Genomic DNA, 18,069 nt, shown 5'->3' with positions numbered 1-18,069 from the left:
CAAGTATGTTGGCAGAGAAATATTTGCTAATTAATACTTTAATTATCTTAATGAATGACCTTGTTAGCATAACTGGTTCTCGTATATCCTGTGGCAATAACAAAAACACAGAGACAAGTCGACTTTGAGTATTTTGGGCACTTTTTATGGCATTTTTGCTTTGTTTCATACCATACAACGGAGAAAGGTTTGAAAAATTAGAGAGAAAATTGCAGGGCTTACATGCAACAAAAGGATGTGAGCAATATACAGTATGCACCTTACCCAAGAGCACATGCAAGAAAATGTTATTTTTGACAAGTATGGTGTGTGGTGAGCGGAGCAGGAGCGAAAGAGCAGGGATAGAGCATCCCTCTGCCTCCCACACACAGCTGTTCCATCGATCTGCTGGGCAACGGCAGGAACTCGGCTTCCAGCTTCTAGTTTGGCAGAGATTTTCAGACAGCCTTGTCATGTAAAGGCACATTATCTTTCAATTGCTATGTTTACACCGGGCTATCAGCCATACTCTGTTTAAAGCCTTGTCGAGGTTAAGCTGTTTAAGTGAACCTTTGATACCCTGTCATTGAGTCTCTTTGTTGCCATGAATAAAACGGCTAACAGAATATTCCCTCTGCCTCTTTGACTGAGCAGTAGTAGGTTACTTTTAATACAGTGGGAAGAAATGATGAGCTCAATTAGTAATAGTAATTGTAAGTACCGCCTGATGTCATGTTTTTTTTATTGACAGTGAAAACAAGTGAGTAAGATGTCTCTATGCCACAGTAACCAGTTTAATATGGGAGTAAACCAGGCATCTTTTGTCTCTGGCCTGGCCACTATGCAACACTATGACACTACCGAAGCATAGACATAGATCTATTGATCAGATATGACTTTTAAAGAGCAATACCAATCAACTTAAGAATTCATATGTAGTCCTTATGGTCTTGGTCCAATCAATATTTATTAACATGAACTGTTCTCTCCCACAGTTGGAAACCTGACTTGAATTTCTGATTGCATCAAGATGTAAAATCTCAATAAATATGTAAAATCTCCATTCTCAATAGAGAATGGATTGGAAAATATATTGAAAGTCAAAGTGCCCAAGGGGATTTTCTTAGGATAAGGGCGCTTTCTCTGGATCAGAACTGGTAACACTACTATACAGTAAAACTCACACAAACATGCTTTGGGTCTACAGAATATAGGTTGTTCTAGTTGTTCTCTGGTTTTTGGCTTTTGAGAGAAAGTTGTACAGGTGGATGAATATTGAATAGAAGCAGCATCAAATCTGACAAAGGTTGTGAACCACTGCCAACAGTACACCACTGCGATGCCATTTCTTTCAATACTACTTTGCAATTTTGCCAAGAAAAGTACTATACAAACATGAGAACTATTACTATTAAATGCAGCCAAAGCTTTCTGTACTGCAACCTGTAGGTAGATCCCAGAGGCAGTGGGAGAGCGAAGAGCCTGGGAGGCCTTCAGATGTATGACTAATAGTTTTCACTGTCTGGAAGCCTGTCTAGCAAAGAAAACCACAGTGAACTCTTTGTAAAGTCCCTCTGGATAACAGCGTCAGCTAAATGTTCATGCATTTCATTCTACTCTGGGTATCTAGCTCATGTTATACTGGTTCATTACCTTGCTGGACACTCACACCCCCCTATAGGGTGTAGGGTCCGACCCACTTAGCCGATAAAAGGCTTGACGACAATTCAAGGCGTCAGAGGACCTCAATGAGTTGAAATAAAAGATCTAAGACTTTTTCTATGCACACAAAAGGCTTATTTCTCTCAAATTTTGTTCACAAGTTTGTTTAAATCCGTGTTAGTGAGCACTTCTCCTTTGCCAAGATAATCCATCCACCTGACAGGTGTGGCATATCAAGATGATTAAACAGCATGATTATTGCACAGGTGTGTGCCTTGGGCTGGTCATAATAAAAGGCCACTCTAAAATGTGTAGTTTGTGGAAATGTGCAAATGGGAGCAAAACCAAAAGTGTTGCGTTTATATTTTTGTTCAGTATACAAAATAATGGTATTCCCGGTGTGGGGCTAATAACACCGGTGTGGACTCCAAGACCGCATGCCACCGGTAACACCGCCCACCGCGACAACCCTACTTTAAAGTTTGTCCGAGGATGTTGTGGGACTATCTCAGACCTCTATCTCCCACTGCCTGGTGCAGCTCTTAACGGCAATAAGCAGAAGCAACAGTATTGGCCAAACACTGACATGCATGGTCCAGCATTCCACAATACTTATGAGAGAGTCAAAGATGCCATGGTTGTGAATAAATCTGTGCACTATGAAGGCATGCCCAAAATATACAGTATGCACATCCAGTAGTCCAAGTATATAGGAACAGCTCAAGTGCTTACACTAGAAGTGGATAAAAATAACACCTTTCACTCTTGGCCAAAACATAGCTGAAGTGATTTTGATACATTGGGCGGTAGCCAAACCCACTAAAAGACAAATGTGTGTGATTCCAGATTTCCACTATGCAATGCTACTCCGCCCGCATAAGAACACAAATCATTTGGAGGAAACGCATCACTGTCATCAGCTGCTGTTACATCAGTTGGGGAGCCTGTGGGCAGTTACAATTACAGCAGATAAACACTTAAAGCTTTATGGTTATTGCCCATTAGTGCCTTACTGGCCCTTTAGTTGGACCAAGCTTTGATCAAGGTCTTTTGTGATACACATTTGATGGCTCCCTGTGTTGATCTACAGCAGGGGTACTCAAACTTTTTTATTGAAGGTCCACTTATGAATTTTACACAAGTTCAACAGTAGCAGAACCAGGTCCACTACACTGCTGCCGCTGTCACCTGCACCTTGTAAACCTTCTAAATTACCGAGACTGCGATTCATTCATTGCAATGTGAATGTATTGCGACAATTAGAATGGTCACAGCAAACAGCTTATCTGTAACCAAGTCCTGTACGGATAGAGTTAGTGTTGTGAACATGGTGACATTGAGCAGAGCTATTTAATTGAGATATTTTATCTCAATATAATTCACATTGAGAAGAGGAGGCATCTTGGGCAACATGTTGTTTCTGCACAGTTTAGACAGCATAAAAAGACATTGATTTTGCCTTTGCCATTGACTGAGATTGTCTTTGCATAAAGTAAAGAATTAGATTTACTGAAATACAGTCTTAAACATTTGCAGTGAAACAAAGGTGACTTGAGGCAGTTGTGTGTGTCTGAGCTTAACCAGTGTCTCTGAAATGGATCAGGTTGTAAATCGAACACATTGGCCCCACCCACATCTGACTGTTGCCATCCAATGTCCGATGTCAGTGTCTTGTATCTGCTGTATGTTGTCCCTGTCCTTTTTGGGGAATTTGTCTAAATGTGCAAACATATTTTAATGTGTGTCCATGACCTTTGTTTTTCATTCCCTCCATCATAGTGTGGCTCATTAAAAAATGCATTGTCTTTCCAGGTGGCGAGCGTAACTGTGGAGTACATGAGCTGATCTGCGTCAGAAAAGGTAGGGCAGATCAGAGCTGGGGGCAGTTGACCTTTGACCCCACATGGCACCTCCCACTCCACCTCCCTCTCAGCCATTCATCACATCCGTTAAACTGTCGGACTTGTCTTTGTTCTTAGTCTTCCTGTTTCACTGTGTTCGCACCCTGATCTCCTGAAATTGCATGAAATAAGCACGAAGTCTTCAAATGCGAATACGTGCACTGTGCACAAAAAGTGAGAGAGAACTGAATGTTCCCAGCACACAAGAGTTACGTGAGGGAGGCACAACTCGGTGGAAAGTAAGGGCGTTTGGGACGGGGTGGTGGATGTGTGTATGTGTGGATGTGTGCATTTGCCTGGGTTCGATTCCAAAATCATAGCAAGAAGATTTTCCCTGAGTGCTTTCAAGTTGTCACAGAATCTGGGGCAACTTGAAAGCAAGTTGCAAGTTGACTTGGCAAGAATTTGTGGTGGAGGAACGTAATCTTCACATAATTTGTGTCCACAACACTTAATATGCATTTCAGACTTCATGCTCATTTCGAAACATGTTACGAGATCACGCTGGTGTTTGGGTTGTGTTCCCACTGTTTCTACTCGTAAGCTATTTCTTTGAGTCCATGCCTTGTTTTGTTTTAAATGCATGCTGGAAATTGGGTCGTTGGTCAACTTACCTTTTACGTTTTCCAATAGAGTAGCAGCAAAATAATCTGTTGTGTCTCTGGTAGATATACTGTCTCTGTTCTGTGCACAGGCTAGTGCGTTCACTTATGAATTTTACACAAGTTCAAAGGTCCGGAACAATGCCAGTAAAACACATTGACGTAAATCAACGTCCACAACTTGTCCATAACATAAACATAAAATTAAGTACACATATTCAACAGTACAGTATGGTGACTTGAATCAGTGGGAGAAATGGCACTGTTTGCCTGTAACCAATGCCTTGAACCTGGGCACAAAAGGTGTGATTGCCAGGCAGAGGCACTGACCCAAGTGTTCATTGTTCAAACTGCGGTGGTAGGAGTGTTTCACAATGTTCACCGTGGAAAATCCAGATTCACATCGATATGTGAAACCAAACCAATCCTGGAGAACCCCTCTCACCCTCTCTATGATGTGCTAAGGCTGATGAGGAGCAGCTTCAGCCACAGGCTTCTCCTCCCACGATGCAGGACAGAGCACCTCAGACTGGAATATTCTCAACCAGTCAAACCAAAGTCAAACCAAACAGGGCGTATAAAAAAGGATTTTTTTGCACATGAGAGATTGCTTGTTTCCTCATACATACAGTATGTCAGCTTGTCTGAACTGCTGTCAGGGAGATTCAGGTTATTGTGGATGCTGTCTTACAGCATGGCATATCTGCTCATTTGAATTCAGAAAATAATTTCAGAAATTACAATTCAATGACCAGGTTTACATGAACACAAAAATGCGACTAATATAAAGAAATAATAATAAGGCAGGACCGTCATATATGCAAATGTCATACAGTAGCATTTTTTTTGCTGAACCCCTTTACAATTGTGCTGTCAAGTTAATTCACTGGTTGTCGCATTACATTGTGTTTGGCCTTTAACTATAAAAAAAAATTCACAATAAGACAACTGTTACTTCCTTTTATTAATGAGAAACTGCTCAATAAAGAACAGACATGGTTTGCTTTTGATTTTAAAGTTTCTCTTAAACATTGATGCTGGTGTAGCTGCACCGATGTGAAAGCGAGCCTTTAACACATCAGACTTGTTGGAATGGTCTTTCTGTGAGAAGTGCATGTATAGTTGTTGGTGCATCTCTCCTTGTCATGGAAATATTCATATTCTGGATGGAGATGACACTCTTTATTCAGCCAAAAAAGCCACAAGTCGATCCAGAGGGTACTTATCAGCGTTTATGGACCTGCCGAATGGTCTGGTTGTGTAAGTGTGTGTGTTGTATAATTTGGCTTATCCCATGTGTTTTCTGGGTAATTGCAATTTGGTTTGATTTGTGGAGATTAAATTTAGAGGCTTGTGTGTGTTTGCATGTCTGGACAGGTTTGTGTTTGTGTGTGTGGTGTGCGGTGCGCTTATTGTCTGAGCATTGTCTGAACATGTGTGGGAGTGTGTATGGGAGGGCTGTGGAGAGTGCTTGAGGACTGCCTGCACAGTGTGTGGGTGTCTTTGCGATTTCGAGATGGTGCTTTTTGACATTCAACATGGCAACTGTTTCCATGCAGACGGAATCTAACAAAGACAATAGAGACGTGTAAAAATGAACGCAATCATCTGTGCATGAATACAACAAGGATAGTGACAAAAGAAGCAGTTTAGTTCAAAGAAGTTTGGATTTAGAACATTGCCTTGCATTGCATTGCCTTCAGTTTCTGGTATACAATACTATACATTCAAATCTGGCATTGAATAAGTACACTTTATTAGTTTTTAGTGTTTGTTGTGCAGGCTTTAGTCTCCCTTAGCTACTTCACTATACCAATGCAGAAGAATGGTCACTTGTCACTTGTCAATCAAACAGTGTGTCCAGTACTGTGATGTCTTATTCCTTGGATTTTCTGTTGATGAGTTTGGGTTTCTCTTTTCTTTGTATGTTCAGCCATGGTGGCTATCACTGCTCATGCTAACTACCCGGTTCTTCTTCTGTTTATCCCAAACAAACCGGAATGTAAAACGCCTCACTTCCTGTGCTGGATCTGGAATTGGATATAGGTTGAATCACTGTTGTGTTATATCAATCTTTCATTCTACACTGATCCATTTGTTGACTGACAATGTGCTTTAAGGAAACAACTACAAGCTCATGTTAGAAAAACCATAAAGCATCTTTCTGCCCTTGCCGTCAAAAAAAAATGTTTCCATCCTAAATCAATGTGTCGTCTTTGTCCAGGCTTGCTCCTCATCTTCACTGGTTTAGAAGCACCGCTGTTTCCCCAGGACACCTATCTCTTGCCCACATGATGTCCTAGCAGCTGTGAGATACATCACACTGTCTACTGACCCTGTTTCATTCACACATATTGAGTCTCAAGTGTAACTATCCTGCCTTTTGGTCTAACTGCCAATTGGCCAAACAGAATGCAATTTCTATGTATGTATGTATGTATGGGAGGGTGGACAAAATATCAAGTAGCTAATAAGCAGTATGGCCACCCTTTGCCTCGTGAACAGCTTCAGTCCTCCCTGTACTGGTATCACACTGTATCTTGAACTGTGTATAGTGGACATTGGACCTTTCTTCAAGAAGGAAACCCTCCAGTTGTTTGAAGGAATTGTAAATCTACTTCCCATAAAAGTTCAATAATGTTAAGATCTGCCGGTTGGTGCAGTGGAAGGACTCAGTGTTTGACCATGTTTGGAATATGTTGTTATGACTGTTCTTGCCACAGTGAATAAGTTTCCAGGCTTTGTGACCAATGTTCCTGCAATTTGGGCACGGACTACTTAGCCTGATTTAGCTGTGAAAACTCACCAAAGTGGTGATTTTCAGACCTCTTTTAAAGTTGACACATACTGCCCTTTGGCATTCAACTAAATATGGCTCACTTGTGTAGCTGCCTTTATCCTTGTGATTAAGTTGCTTTCGTTATGGCTCTGGAGGCAAAAATAATTGTATTGTTTGATTTAAACCCCACAGTTTTTCAGAGAGCAAACCAGCTAACTGGCAAACTTGAATGCCAAAGAAGGAACTGTGGTCAAAATATAAATATATAAATGACAATGACATATTTTTTCATTCACTCATGCCCATGGCTTTCACAATCTTCGAAGGTCAGCAGGCTAGCTAACTAGTTTACCTAGACAGCTACAGGCTAGTATGGCTAGTTTGAATCTGGAAGGTCAGCTACCTAGCTAACCTACATAACTTGGGTTAGGGTTAGGTTGTGGCCACACTGATTCATTGGAAAACGGACAGAATTATTGACGGAGATATTTCTGTCCGTTGGGCTGTTTTGGAACATCAACAAGGTGGGAGAGGCAGATATGCAGCTTTACTCATAACAGCATTACAAGGAAAAAAAGCAGATCATACAATATAAATTAAATAAGAAACTGACCTCCAGTCATCCCAACGTTATACCAGACTTTCTCCTTTTTATCTTTGTTGTGGTCGGACCGTTTCTGTGATCGCCGCTATTTTTTCCAAAGCAAATGTAGGAATGATTCTGATTAGCTAAATGGACGGTGATGAATCCGAACTTTCTGTCCGTCAAAACGGATGAAAATCTGACAGAGACGGACGCACCATCAGTCCTGTCCAGACAACGGACCGCTCTCATTGAAAATGAATTGAAATGAACGGAGACGGACAGACACAACGGATCAGTGTGGCTGCGGCCTTAGGCTATGACTAGATTGCATTTTTTAAAAGTTAGTAGCAAGAACACTTCATGATATTAGTTACCTCCTCTCTTACCCCTTGCCTTTTCACTGGATGTCAGTCTCATGTTACTTAGCCAGACGGTTCTTTGGCTCCTTCACTTAAACAACTGCAAGGTAAACAACTTCAGCAGCCCATTAACCAGACTTAATCTGGACTTCAAAAAAGGACAGAGAATACCAGTGTCTGTTGTTCTGTGTTGCTGTGATGGACTGCTTCTTGTCATTGTTGATCATGACAAGAATCAAGTTGAAGAATGATAGAGTGAATAACTGTTTAGTTGTGTATGTAATAGGTATTTTTCTCAGTATACTTTCTTAGTGTTTATGGCTTGGCCTGCCCCTGAATAATCTGACTTCATTAGGATCTGTGCCATTTTCAGTCAGAAATGCCAAAACTGTTGCAGCGTTAAATTAACAAAAACAAATATTAGCGTCATACACAGACCTAAACTGAGGTTCATGTTATTGTTATATTAATTGTAATTAAAGAGCTATTTACTGTTTGAGCATAGATGCTTGTGTACATGTATTAATATGGCTATTGCCTGTTTTGGTGCAGTAATTCTTTGGGGCTTGGTAGCTCCCAGCATTTCTGATGCAGTAGGATAGGCATTTTGTCCATACAGCATGTTAGGCTGACAGGGTGCCAACAAGCTATTCTTCACACTGCTGAACAGTTGCAGAGGGAGAGTGGTTGCTATGCATACGAATAAGAGCTACATTACATTGCAAGTACATACTGTAAAAATATATAATACGTACGTGCTATAGATATTCTCCAATCTAGACAATATTGTAATAGGCTTACTTTGCACCACAAATATTACCTAAAGGATTCTGACATGTTCAGCAACCTCTAGTATTAGTTATCCTCCACTTGAGGCAGCTGCTCACTCCCCAGCTGCATGGCACCTTTTATGGGAAAGAACCCTCAGATTTGGCAGCACTGACCGTCATCCCAAACCACTCCAATGCACATTGGAAATCACAGACTGTTGAGGCCCAAAGGATGACAGTGGAGTAGGCTTGGACATAGCAGATCTTGGCAATGGAAACTGGCTCTCAGCATCATTAACTTTGCCTAATTTACTCTACTCAGGGGTTTTTGTTTAGTTAGTAGACATGTTATTTCTTGGTTTTCTAGATTGTAACTAGTAAAATGAAATGATAAACATGGTCTTTATTAATTGAAGCAAAATGCTTATTTGGAGTGCAAACACTACTTTAATATTTCATGCTGTGAAGTTCTTTGTAAGTCAGCCAGCACAGAATTTTTTTATATCAAGGTTGCTAACGCTGTAGTTTGATTTCAGGCAAATATGCAGATTGTAAGATCCAGGCAAGGCTCCCCAGTGCAAACCAGAGATGAGGAATTATGCTTCAAATAGAAATGGTTTCTTTAAGGGGTGAGAACACCTGCTACTTCTGTTTGGTCAGTTCCAGATGTCATTTTCCTGGTGTGCTGTGCACAAATCTTTCTGTAACTTCCATGCCTTCCTTTTGTTGAACACAAAGGCCCATTCATCTGTGTGAAGGAAGGATCATTCTGTTCTTGAACTATTCCCAGTGATATGACAACTGTGTAATTGGCCAAGTCACACATCTTGTAGACATCTCACAAATTCAGGTCCTGCACTTCTTACTGTCTTTCACTTCTGTTAGTGTCAACTCCAGTCTTAGTTTTGAGAACTTGAATTCCTCTGTTAAGTGAGGTAGAGTTAATGCTGCACTGCTTAGACAATGCGGGACTAACCATTTCCATCCGAGCTAATCGCTAACTTCTCTATCTTCATTATGGGTATCTCATCCACATCAATGGCCACATCAGCCAGGCATCAACCCAAACTGTATACACCACAATTTGAGCTCGCCTATACTTCTTATTACATTGTGCTTTTTGAAGCTGCATTAGGCTGCGTTCACACATAGCAAAGGCTTACCAGATATTTCTAATACATGTCCAGTATAATCCACACTGCCTTTAAGATTGCTGTTGCGGTAACGGAAATTCACTTATTACAACGTCCAATTTCTCCACCGGCACTTTCACTTTCTCCATATTTGTTGTTGCTATGGGAAACGGCCAGCGTCTCTGTGATTGCAATTGGTCGGCTGAGAAAAAGCGGTTCACGTCACCCGGCGCTTTTCGGAAAAGTTGAACATTTCTCAACTTTTGAAAGCGCTCCGCTCTGACGAAAGAAACGCCGGCTGCAGCGCTTTTCGGGAGCGGCTGCCTTTTGTGCGCCTTGCAGCTGCTTCCCATTGCTTTTAATGAGAAAAGGGCGCTGGCAGTTGGGGAAAAAACGCTATGTGTGAACGCGGCCTTAGGTAACGTCACATCTTGGTACCCTTGGCCCAAGTGACAGTGAGAGATAAATAGAATTTACTTTTACTTCAGTAAACTGCGCACTCTTCAGACCTAAATTTCCTCATCCTCATGGTTGGTAGGGATGGAGATTGTGAAAAAAATCTTTTGATTTTAGCCAGTCTCTGGACAGAGCACTCATTCACTGCTGTTTAGGAGACAGTATTGTATTTCATAAGTTTGCCAGCCGCAAGCTCAGACCTGGAGTTTGTTCCTCTCCGTTATTGTTCTCTTATTATTGTGCTCTCCCTACTTGTAGTCATGTCCATGACAAAGTCTGTTGTTGTGTTATCTGCCTGTGAGTCATCTTCTAGCCGCGCTCACAAAGACTCGAGGGCTATTCTTCTCAGTGCTTTCATGGCTTTGTGTGGGGTGAAAGCAACATGCTGAGCCAACCTAAGCACACTTAAGCTATCTTTTATCCTAGAGATTAGTTCAAGTAAGTGGTATTAGCCAGAACTGAACATTTTTGTGTTTGTGCTCAAATGGCAGTCAGTTGTGTTGCACCAGCTGCAGGCAGGAGGAGACCATAAAGACTTAAGGTGTGTCTAAGGCCAGGATGAGTGCTGGCAGTCAGTTTGGACCATAACTGTCATGGCTACCATGCTTTTTTGTTCTGTTTGAGTCACATTTATATACTGCTTTTTCTCATTTTTAATTAATTGCATTATTTTTCATTCATTCCAACATTTTATCCTGGATCATTCCTGGTTGCTGAACTTCTTGCTATTGTGTGTCTTCTGCTTTGTTTTGCTTCCTTGAGTTTGTGTTACATCATACTTTTCTCTGGTTGATTGTTGATCAGTTAGATCTAGCGAGGCTCTTTCTCTGTAAAGCCCTTTGAGACATGCTAATGATGAAGGGCTATATAAATACATGAACTTGAACTTGATAAGAAGCCACTATATAGGGTATCGAGCAGAAATCCACTTTCACAAATCTTGCAGTTTCACATGGAATGACCAAGTCTTCAGACATCCATGTGTCCACATGCTGGAGGGTCAGTGGCTAACTCGGTCGTGGTTGTGCACTGGACTGGGTGTTTCAAGAAATCAAACAGAAAATCAGATGGGAAATAATGTTAGACTCTATTGTATTACGGCATTGGTATTATAGTGTTCACCCACAGAAATAAAAATCTGTGGGAGGCAACATGTCAATCTTTGACTAAGCTGAAAAGGAGTGAAAAGAGCGTAACAGAGTTGGAGATGGAGAGTTTGTCGATATAGTATCCAGAATAAGTGGCAGCCATAAGTCAGAAAGTCAAAAGTAAAGTGTCAAATTGTCAAATTGCCTAAAGTACATCTGTCATGGAATTTTATTTCCCTGTTTGAGCCAGTAGGGGAGTTATACAGAACAGGATCCCATTCCATCTGTGCTGTGAATAATTCAGTCAACAGTGAAAAGCTGTTACACTGTGAGCAGACAGGCATTCCCATGGGATGCTGCCTCCTGTTCCCACCTCTACAACATGTGACAGAACAGTTTGGTCTACTGTCAGTAATCCAGGCTCATTACAGCCCCAATCAAATTCAATGGAGAGAGCCACCGAATTCTAGAAAATATTTCGCACTTTTCTGCAGAAATGCTCAACATCTGATCGTCTGTGTGAACTAAAAAAGCGAGGTCAAACATGAACTGGAAACGGGAGGTCACGGGTTATATAACATCACTCATTGGTTTTGTAAGCCTTTGTGAGAGGCACCACTTCAGCGGAGGTTGTCATTATAAGTGTGAAAAAGTCATAGCCTGGCCGTTGATATGTAACAGTCTTATTGTTAAGGCACAAAGGGTTGTTCTCATAATGGAGTAGGTGGTTATGTCTGAGGGAATGCAAGCCTCAAAAACCATTCAAAGCCCTGTACAGTATCTTAGATTAGTGTGTGTCTGTGTGTGTGTCTAAATGTGAGACAGATCTTACTGTGCCACTAATCCACTTAGCAAGGCTTTGAGTGGAAGTTTGTTCACTGAGCTCACACTATGACACATACTGGACCTTGTGTATAGAAACTTTTAATATAGATATAAAACTTTTTTTTCAAACCTAAACTCACCCCTAAAAAGTTGTTTACGCAAAAAGGTGGAATTTTGCGAATGCACATTTATTCTCTGATTTATAAAATTCTGCGTACACCACCAGTATGCGAGTTGTTGTTGACAATCAGTGATAGATGAACAAGCCAGATATTCACATCTTCTCCTGTCAAGCAATTTATTTCCCATTTACCTCACTCAGTCTTGACAAGAAAATAATAAATGCACACAGTAATGGGACTGAAACAACTGCAAAATTGCAGACTGTGAAGTTGCTCACTGTGAATATGACTGAGTCTAGTCAATTACTGGAGGCATTTATTGGCGTTACAAGTAACAGAAGCACTACATCATCGTCAAATCTGATGACCCCTTTCACACTTTCTTGCCAAAATCTGTCATTATCTTCCGACGGTCGTTTATTGCCTCTCCACTTCCCTCTTAAAATTGCTCAAAAAAATCAGTTCTACCTCTCCTCTTAGCTCTTATTTTATTTATTTTAACACTACACGATCCTTCTATGCTCCCAAGAATACTGTCAAGGCACTGCATCTCTCACATAAGCACTCCTTACTATTGATTAATGTTGGTGATCTATTATTCTGCTGCTGCACTCTGTAAATCACTCTGGATAAGAGTCTCAGCCAGGTTACTAGCATGTAAATTAGTGTTAAATGCATGTAATTTATAGTCAGGGCTTATAAGGCAACAGGCCAGGCATATAATAATTTAATGCTTTGCTTCAATTTACCCCTTACTGGTTCACTTCTGTTTTGCAGTCAAACAATACAGGTCCACACATGGTGTTTTGAAGCAGTACTTGCGATCCTAAATGTTACCATCATAAAACTTTGTTTGAACATGTTCTAACAACCACTCTCAATTATGCCAGCATGAGTGGGCCTAGAGTGGAGTCAAAGGCAGCTGTATTGTACTGTGCAGCCTACATTTTTTTGTTCTTTTGCAGTAGGCTACCTTTACCTTTCTGCTGTATTCCACATCCAAATCCCCCTGGTGTAGAGAATGCACAGTGGTGCACACACACACACTCTCTCACCAAGTTTGCTTTTTTTTTCAATCCCAAACTTGGATGAAAAGGTGTGTATGCATCTTAGCTGCATGTTAGACTGTGAATACAAATCTCTACTGCAACACTGACAAAAAAAGGGAAATAGCATTTGCCATTTCATCCCTTGATACATGACTGTGGCTCTTGGTTATGTGACCCATGCTTCTGCCGGGCCCATGGGACCGGCCTAGATGAGTGAAAGTAGTTGACTGACTGACTGACTGACTGACTATCCATTGTTGAAAGTGTGAGAAGTGGCGTCAAGACCTACACAGTTATGGTGGTATACATGATATTGTGTTGTTTGCGCTGTTAAGGCCCATTCACACCTAGAGCGACAAGTATAAAGATGACTACAAACTATAATGTGTTGCTCAAGCATTCACACTACAATGATATCGTCGGCGTTGAATATTCAGAAAATATGGAGCATGATTACTTACTGGCAGAATCAATAATGCTCTTTTATGGCGCTGTCATGACATTATTGTGCTTTGTTTATATGAGAGCTAGTCGTCACCAAGTGAAGCTGTTCATTTCTTTACCAGTAGGTGTCTCTGAAAACCACATCTACTGTGCATCAAAGAGGCTAGTCTCCATGTTGAGAGAAACACCTGGAACTTCACTGTGGCTAAACAGGTTTTCAATACTCGTTACCTTCCGGTCATAGCCATTAAAAAGATAACACCACCTCTTCCTTTGTAGAACTTTATTTTGATTGGTAGACCATGTTTTATCGTTGTCTATACATCCAAAAAAAATCGCTCTGAGATGGAACCAACAATATAGTTCTAGTTGTAATGTGAACACAGACATTCTATTTACTTAGAACGATTTAAATCTTGTTATAGCTATGGTTATCTTTATAGTTATTGTTCTAGATGTGAATGAGTCTTTAAAATTTTACAAAATGCCATTTATATAGTATATCACTACAATGCAGAGGACAGTATACTACAGCATACTAGGGCGCGAAAGCCAAGAGGAGGCGAAACATCACAGGTCAACCTAGTCTTGTTTTCTGACCATGGGGCAATGAGGTGTAAATGTACATTTTGTCACAGTCCCTGGAATGGCCATTTCTCTATTGATGTGGTGAAATTATTTTATTTTGCATTAATTTGCAAAGACTCAAGTGTTAGGGATGAGCAATACAAGGCCACACTGCTAATTCTCATTCTGATTACCAAAAAAAAAAAAAAAAAAATTAAAATGTGCTCACAAAAAGCAAAATTCTCTAAAGGTCGCAGCAGTTCAAACTCTTTTACCAGTTGAAATGGGATTTTTTTTTTTGCTTCACAAATCTAAACAAAATCTGCTGATCTGTGGCAGTCAGTGTTGTGTTGAATGAGATCTGACTTGCCTGTGTGTCTGGAGTGACGCCACACCTGAACTTGTTGCCATAGCAACCAACAGGTTGTGTCTCCACTGACCTCTCTCTCTCTCTCTCTCTCTCTCTCTCGCTCTCTCGCTCTCTTTCACTGTCACTTTTCTCCTCTTCCTTCTCCCATCCACTGTTTTCTGTCTCTCCTGGCCTCTCAATCTACCTGCTTCTGTCTTTCACATCTCTTCTTGGTGTGATGTTAGTAGAAAGGGGATCTTAGAATACTCTTAGACCAAAGAATATTGCATGAAAAACAGAAATTATCCATTAAAGGTGCTACGTGCAGCACTTTAATATCAATAAATCATTACCACAGTATTTTTAGACATTAGTATAATTACCGTAAACAAATGAGACCTTCACCAAGAGGATTGGCAGCCTCTATTGGCCTCTATACACTGACATTTCACCAGAGTTGAAATCCTTTAGTTTTTTAGCAGAGGATTTGACTTCCTGTCCATTTCTCCATCTGTGTCTTCTGCCCACAGTCTCTCCAGAAGCGCTGGGGTTTCTGACGGCCATCGGACTCTTCCTCATCCTCATGATCCTCCTGTTTTTATACCTCAACAACAAGTTGGCACTAGAGAACCCAGGGAGCCTTCAGTGCCTTGAAGACTTCAGGAAAAACAAGGAGCTGCAAGGTGAGCCTGCAATTGCATGTGTGTGCTGCTGTTCAAAGCTTTCATTAGCTACTTACAACTTCCAGATAAAAGTTTCAGAGTTGACTTTGAGTGTAATTGGTGCGGTGGGAGATGTGACAACTGGGACTTGTATAGGTTTCAGCTGAAATAGCAGGCAGGTTTGTCTCTCCCTGCCTGATTGATTTGTTAGGTTAGCTGCCCTGGGGAAACAATGCAATTGATACATGTGGCAATTAGAAACTGGAGTGAGAATTACCTGAGATGGCAGTGCGGAGAAGCTCTGTTGCTCCGACTCTCTAGCACACACGCATTCTCACATTTATACACATGTACACACACACACACACTCTGTTTTAGTGGCCTGTAGTTTGAATGACAATTATTTGGGTTCTATGTCAAGTGTGAATTTTTACTGACAATCACTAACAATTATTATTACCAGAGGAGTTCTGGAAACATAGTTTTACCAGAATAAATCAATGATTTCAATCCTGTGTGGGTAAATGTTAATAATCTGTTTTTCTCCCACATCCTCTGTCAATAATAGTAGCGTCCAGATCGATGCTATGTGATCCATAAATTACAAATACTTTGCATTTTTCTGTCATTCGGACAGAAATGATACGTCCCCATAGTAATTTATGGGAGAAATAATGTAATACATGCCCTCTAGACTGTATTAAAATCATGCAGTGTACTAGATTACATTACCGACGTTGTGCTGCATATACTAATCCATCCAGACAGCTGGACAGGGTGAAATTCCTGTGGTCCTGTGATTACCAATCACCTGACCTCCCCCCGGTAATGCCGTCTGGAGAGGGGGGAAATCTGGGGACATTTCCGGGAGCAGTGCCAGCTGGGGGACAAAGCACCAAACCTGGGTCTGTCCCTGGAAAACGGGGACGTCTGGTCACCCAATTCTATATTATCCTCCTCCGAATCTCGGTCTGGAAAATAAGAGTAGATCTAAATTAAGGAGAAACTAAGGAGAAAGCACTGTGGAAGACACAATCAACACTATTCCACAATTCTGTGCATCGGTTTTAGTTTAAAGTTGTCATTGACCGACCAGCAGAGGAAAAAGGAAGGAAGTGGGTGTGAAACTAACTAATTCTGAGGGAAAACAATTCATGGATTTTTGTGTTATATAGCCATTAAAAGACACTGTACAGTAGAGGGGGATCATTGCCTTTTCCTTTGCTGCTGTGCGTCACATAAACATTTGTAATTCATTTGGCAGTGCAGACTTTCCTCCTCCTTTTGAATCTGTATGCACAAGAATCTGCACCCTGAGGGCATGAAGAAGAGTTCTGAGTTGAGCGGGCAAGTTCTTTATTCTTTTTCAAGACGCTACCCGCAGAATCAGCCTTCAGTGGAACCTATACTAAATTCAGTTACCAATAGACTGGGTGACCTGGCCTTTGCGCTCTGAAACATCACATACAAACCGGCTGAGCAAGTCAACAGCTTCATCCACAAGGTAATGGTCGAGGGTTGAGGTCACTGAACAGGAGGTCAAGAGCTTTAAGAGATTCTTACCCAGGAGCCTCGGCAAGCATCCGCCAAGGTTGCGGACCTACTGTAATGTCACCAACTACAGCATGAGGTCTGCTCTCTGCATGGAGACATTTTCCACTGGCAGTGGCCTTTCTCAACCCCCCAAGGGGATTACTGTTGCTGACAGGTGTACGGCCGTTGCCCTGTCATCCGTCCACAGAGCTTCAGAAGTTGATAAGGCTGGTGACCCCAGGGAGCCAGCAGAGGGAGTTGGCTCCATCCTGAGAAGCCAACCTGGTAAACATTCAGTAAAAAACAAAGGACAGAGAAGCACAGAGTAGGGAGAGACGACAGTGTTTGCAAACTGTGTGGTTTTCTGTTCATCTCGTCACTATTTTGGCTGAACTCTCGTCATAGGTTGTGCTAAATTCTTGTGCGTTTTGTTAATTAAATCTACTACATGATGACTTTCCACTGTCCTTTCTGCCCCCAAAAACTCTTAACACTTTATACTTCAGGGGAATTGCAATGTTTCTAGTCAAATGAAATAGATAAGTGTTTGATAAACTATGTTTAATGCTACAGTAAATAACAGTAATTCGAAAAAGGCGTGACAGGCTGAAGGGACATTTAGGCTTTAGTGCCTTAAGCTTGCCTGTTATTTGATGCAGAATGCTAAAGTTCAGTTCTGGGTGGAGTAATTTCAAAGCTCTGCTGCCCCTTGGTGGAAGAAATATGAAGGTACACTTGGTGTTTGAGTGGTAGCGGGTCCCAAAAGCAAAGGTGTTACAGTAACACTGATATGTGTATCTGCTGAAGTGAATATAAGAAATCCAGCATCATTTTTGCTATATTCCTTGATGATGATTTTATTGGTCTATGCAGAAAATGTGTTTGAAAACATCAAAACATGGACAGTGGCCATCACACCTGGGTCTAGTTAGTATTTACAAGGTTGAGTGATCTTGTCTGGCATCATTTTGAGCCCTACTTGAAATTATTGTAAGTTGATCAAAAACAAGTCTTATTTACTGTACAGTACCAAGCTGTAGTTTCAGAAGGATTACACACATGCCTATTCCTGGGAGTACAGCCAAGTCTTGTAGTGTTGGTCCACTGAGCTGCTCCACTGGGGTAATTGGAGGATAAGGGCCTTGATCAAACGCGGTATTAGGTGTAGCCTGGTAGAACACATTATTCATTCACAATACTCTG

The 18,069-nt window shown here is 41.2% G+C and overlaps 1 protein-coding gene across 1 annotated transcript in view; it reads left to right on the top strand.

Annotated features, from left to right (window-relative positions):
* The window catches only part of syt14a (synaptotagmin XIVa), a 60,153-nt gene that overhangs the window by 22,821 nt on the left and 19,263 nt on the right, over nucleotides 1-18,069 (top strand). Inside the window, exon 2 of the mRNA XM_071522432.1 lies at nucleotides 15,202-15,354. Within this exon, the coding sequence (XP_071378533.1) occupies nucleotides 15,202-15,354 (153 nt within the window). The remainder of the gene's footprint in view (nucleotides 1-15,201; nucleotides 15,355-18,069) is intronic.

The sequence above is a fragment of the Centroberyx affinis genome, unplaced genomic scaffold (genome assembly GCF_046629955.1).
Source record: "Centroberyx affinis isolate AG114_WGS23_722 - 3 ecotype Tasmania unplaced genomic scaffold, CSIRO-AGI_Caff_v1 ptg000986l_1, whole genome shotgun sequence".
Taxonomy (NCBI): domain Eukaryota; kingdom Metazoa; phylum Chordata; class Actinopteri; order Beryciformes; family Berycidae; genus Centroberyx; species Centroberyx affinis.
Note: the sequence above shows the minus strand (reverse complement) of the source record. Positions and strands in the feature narration are given on the sequence as shown.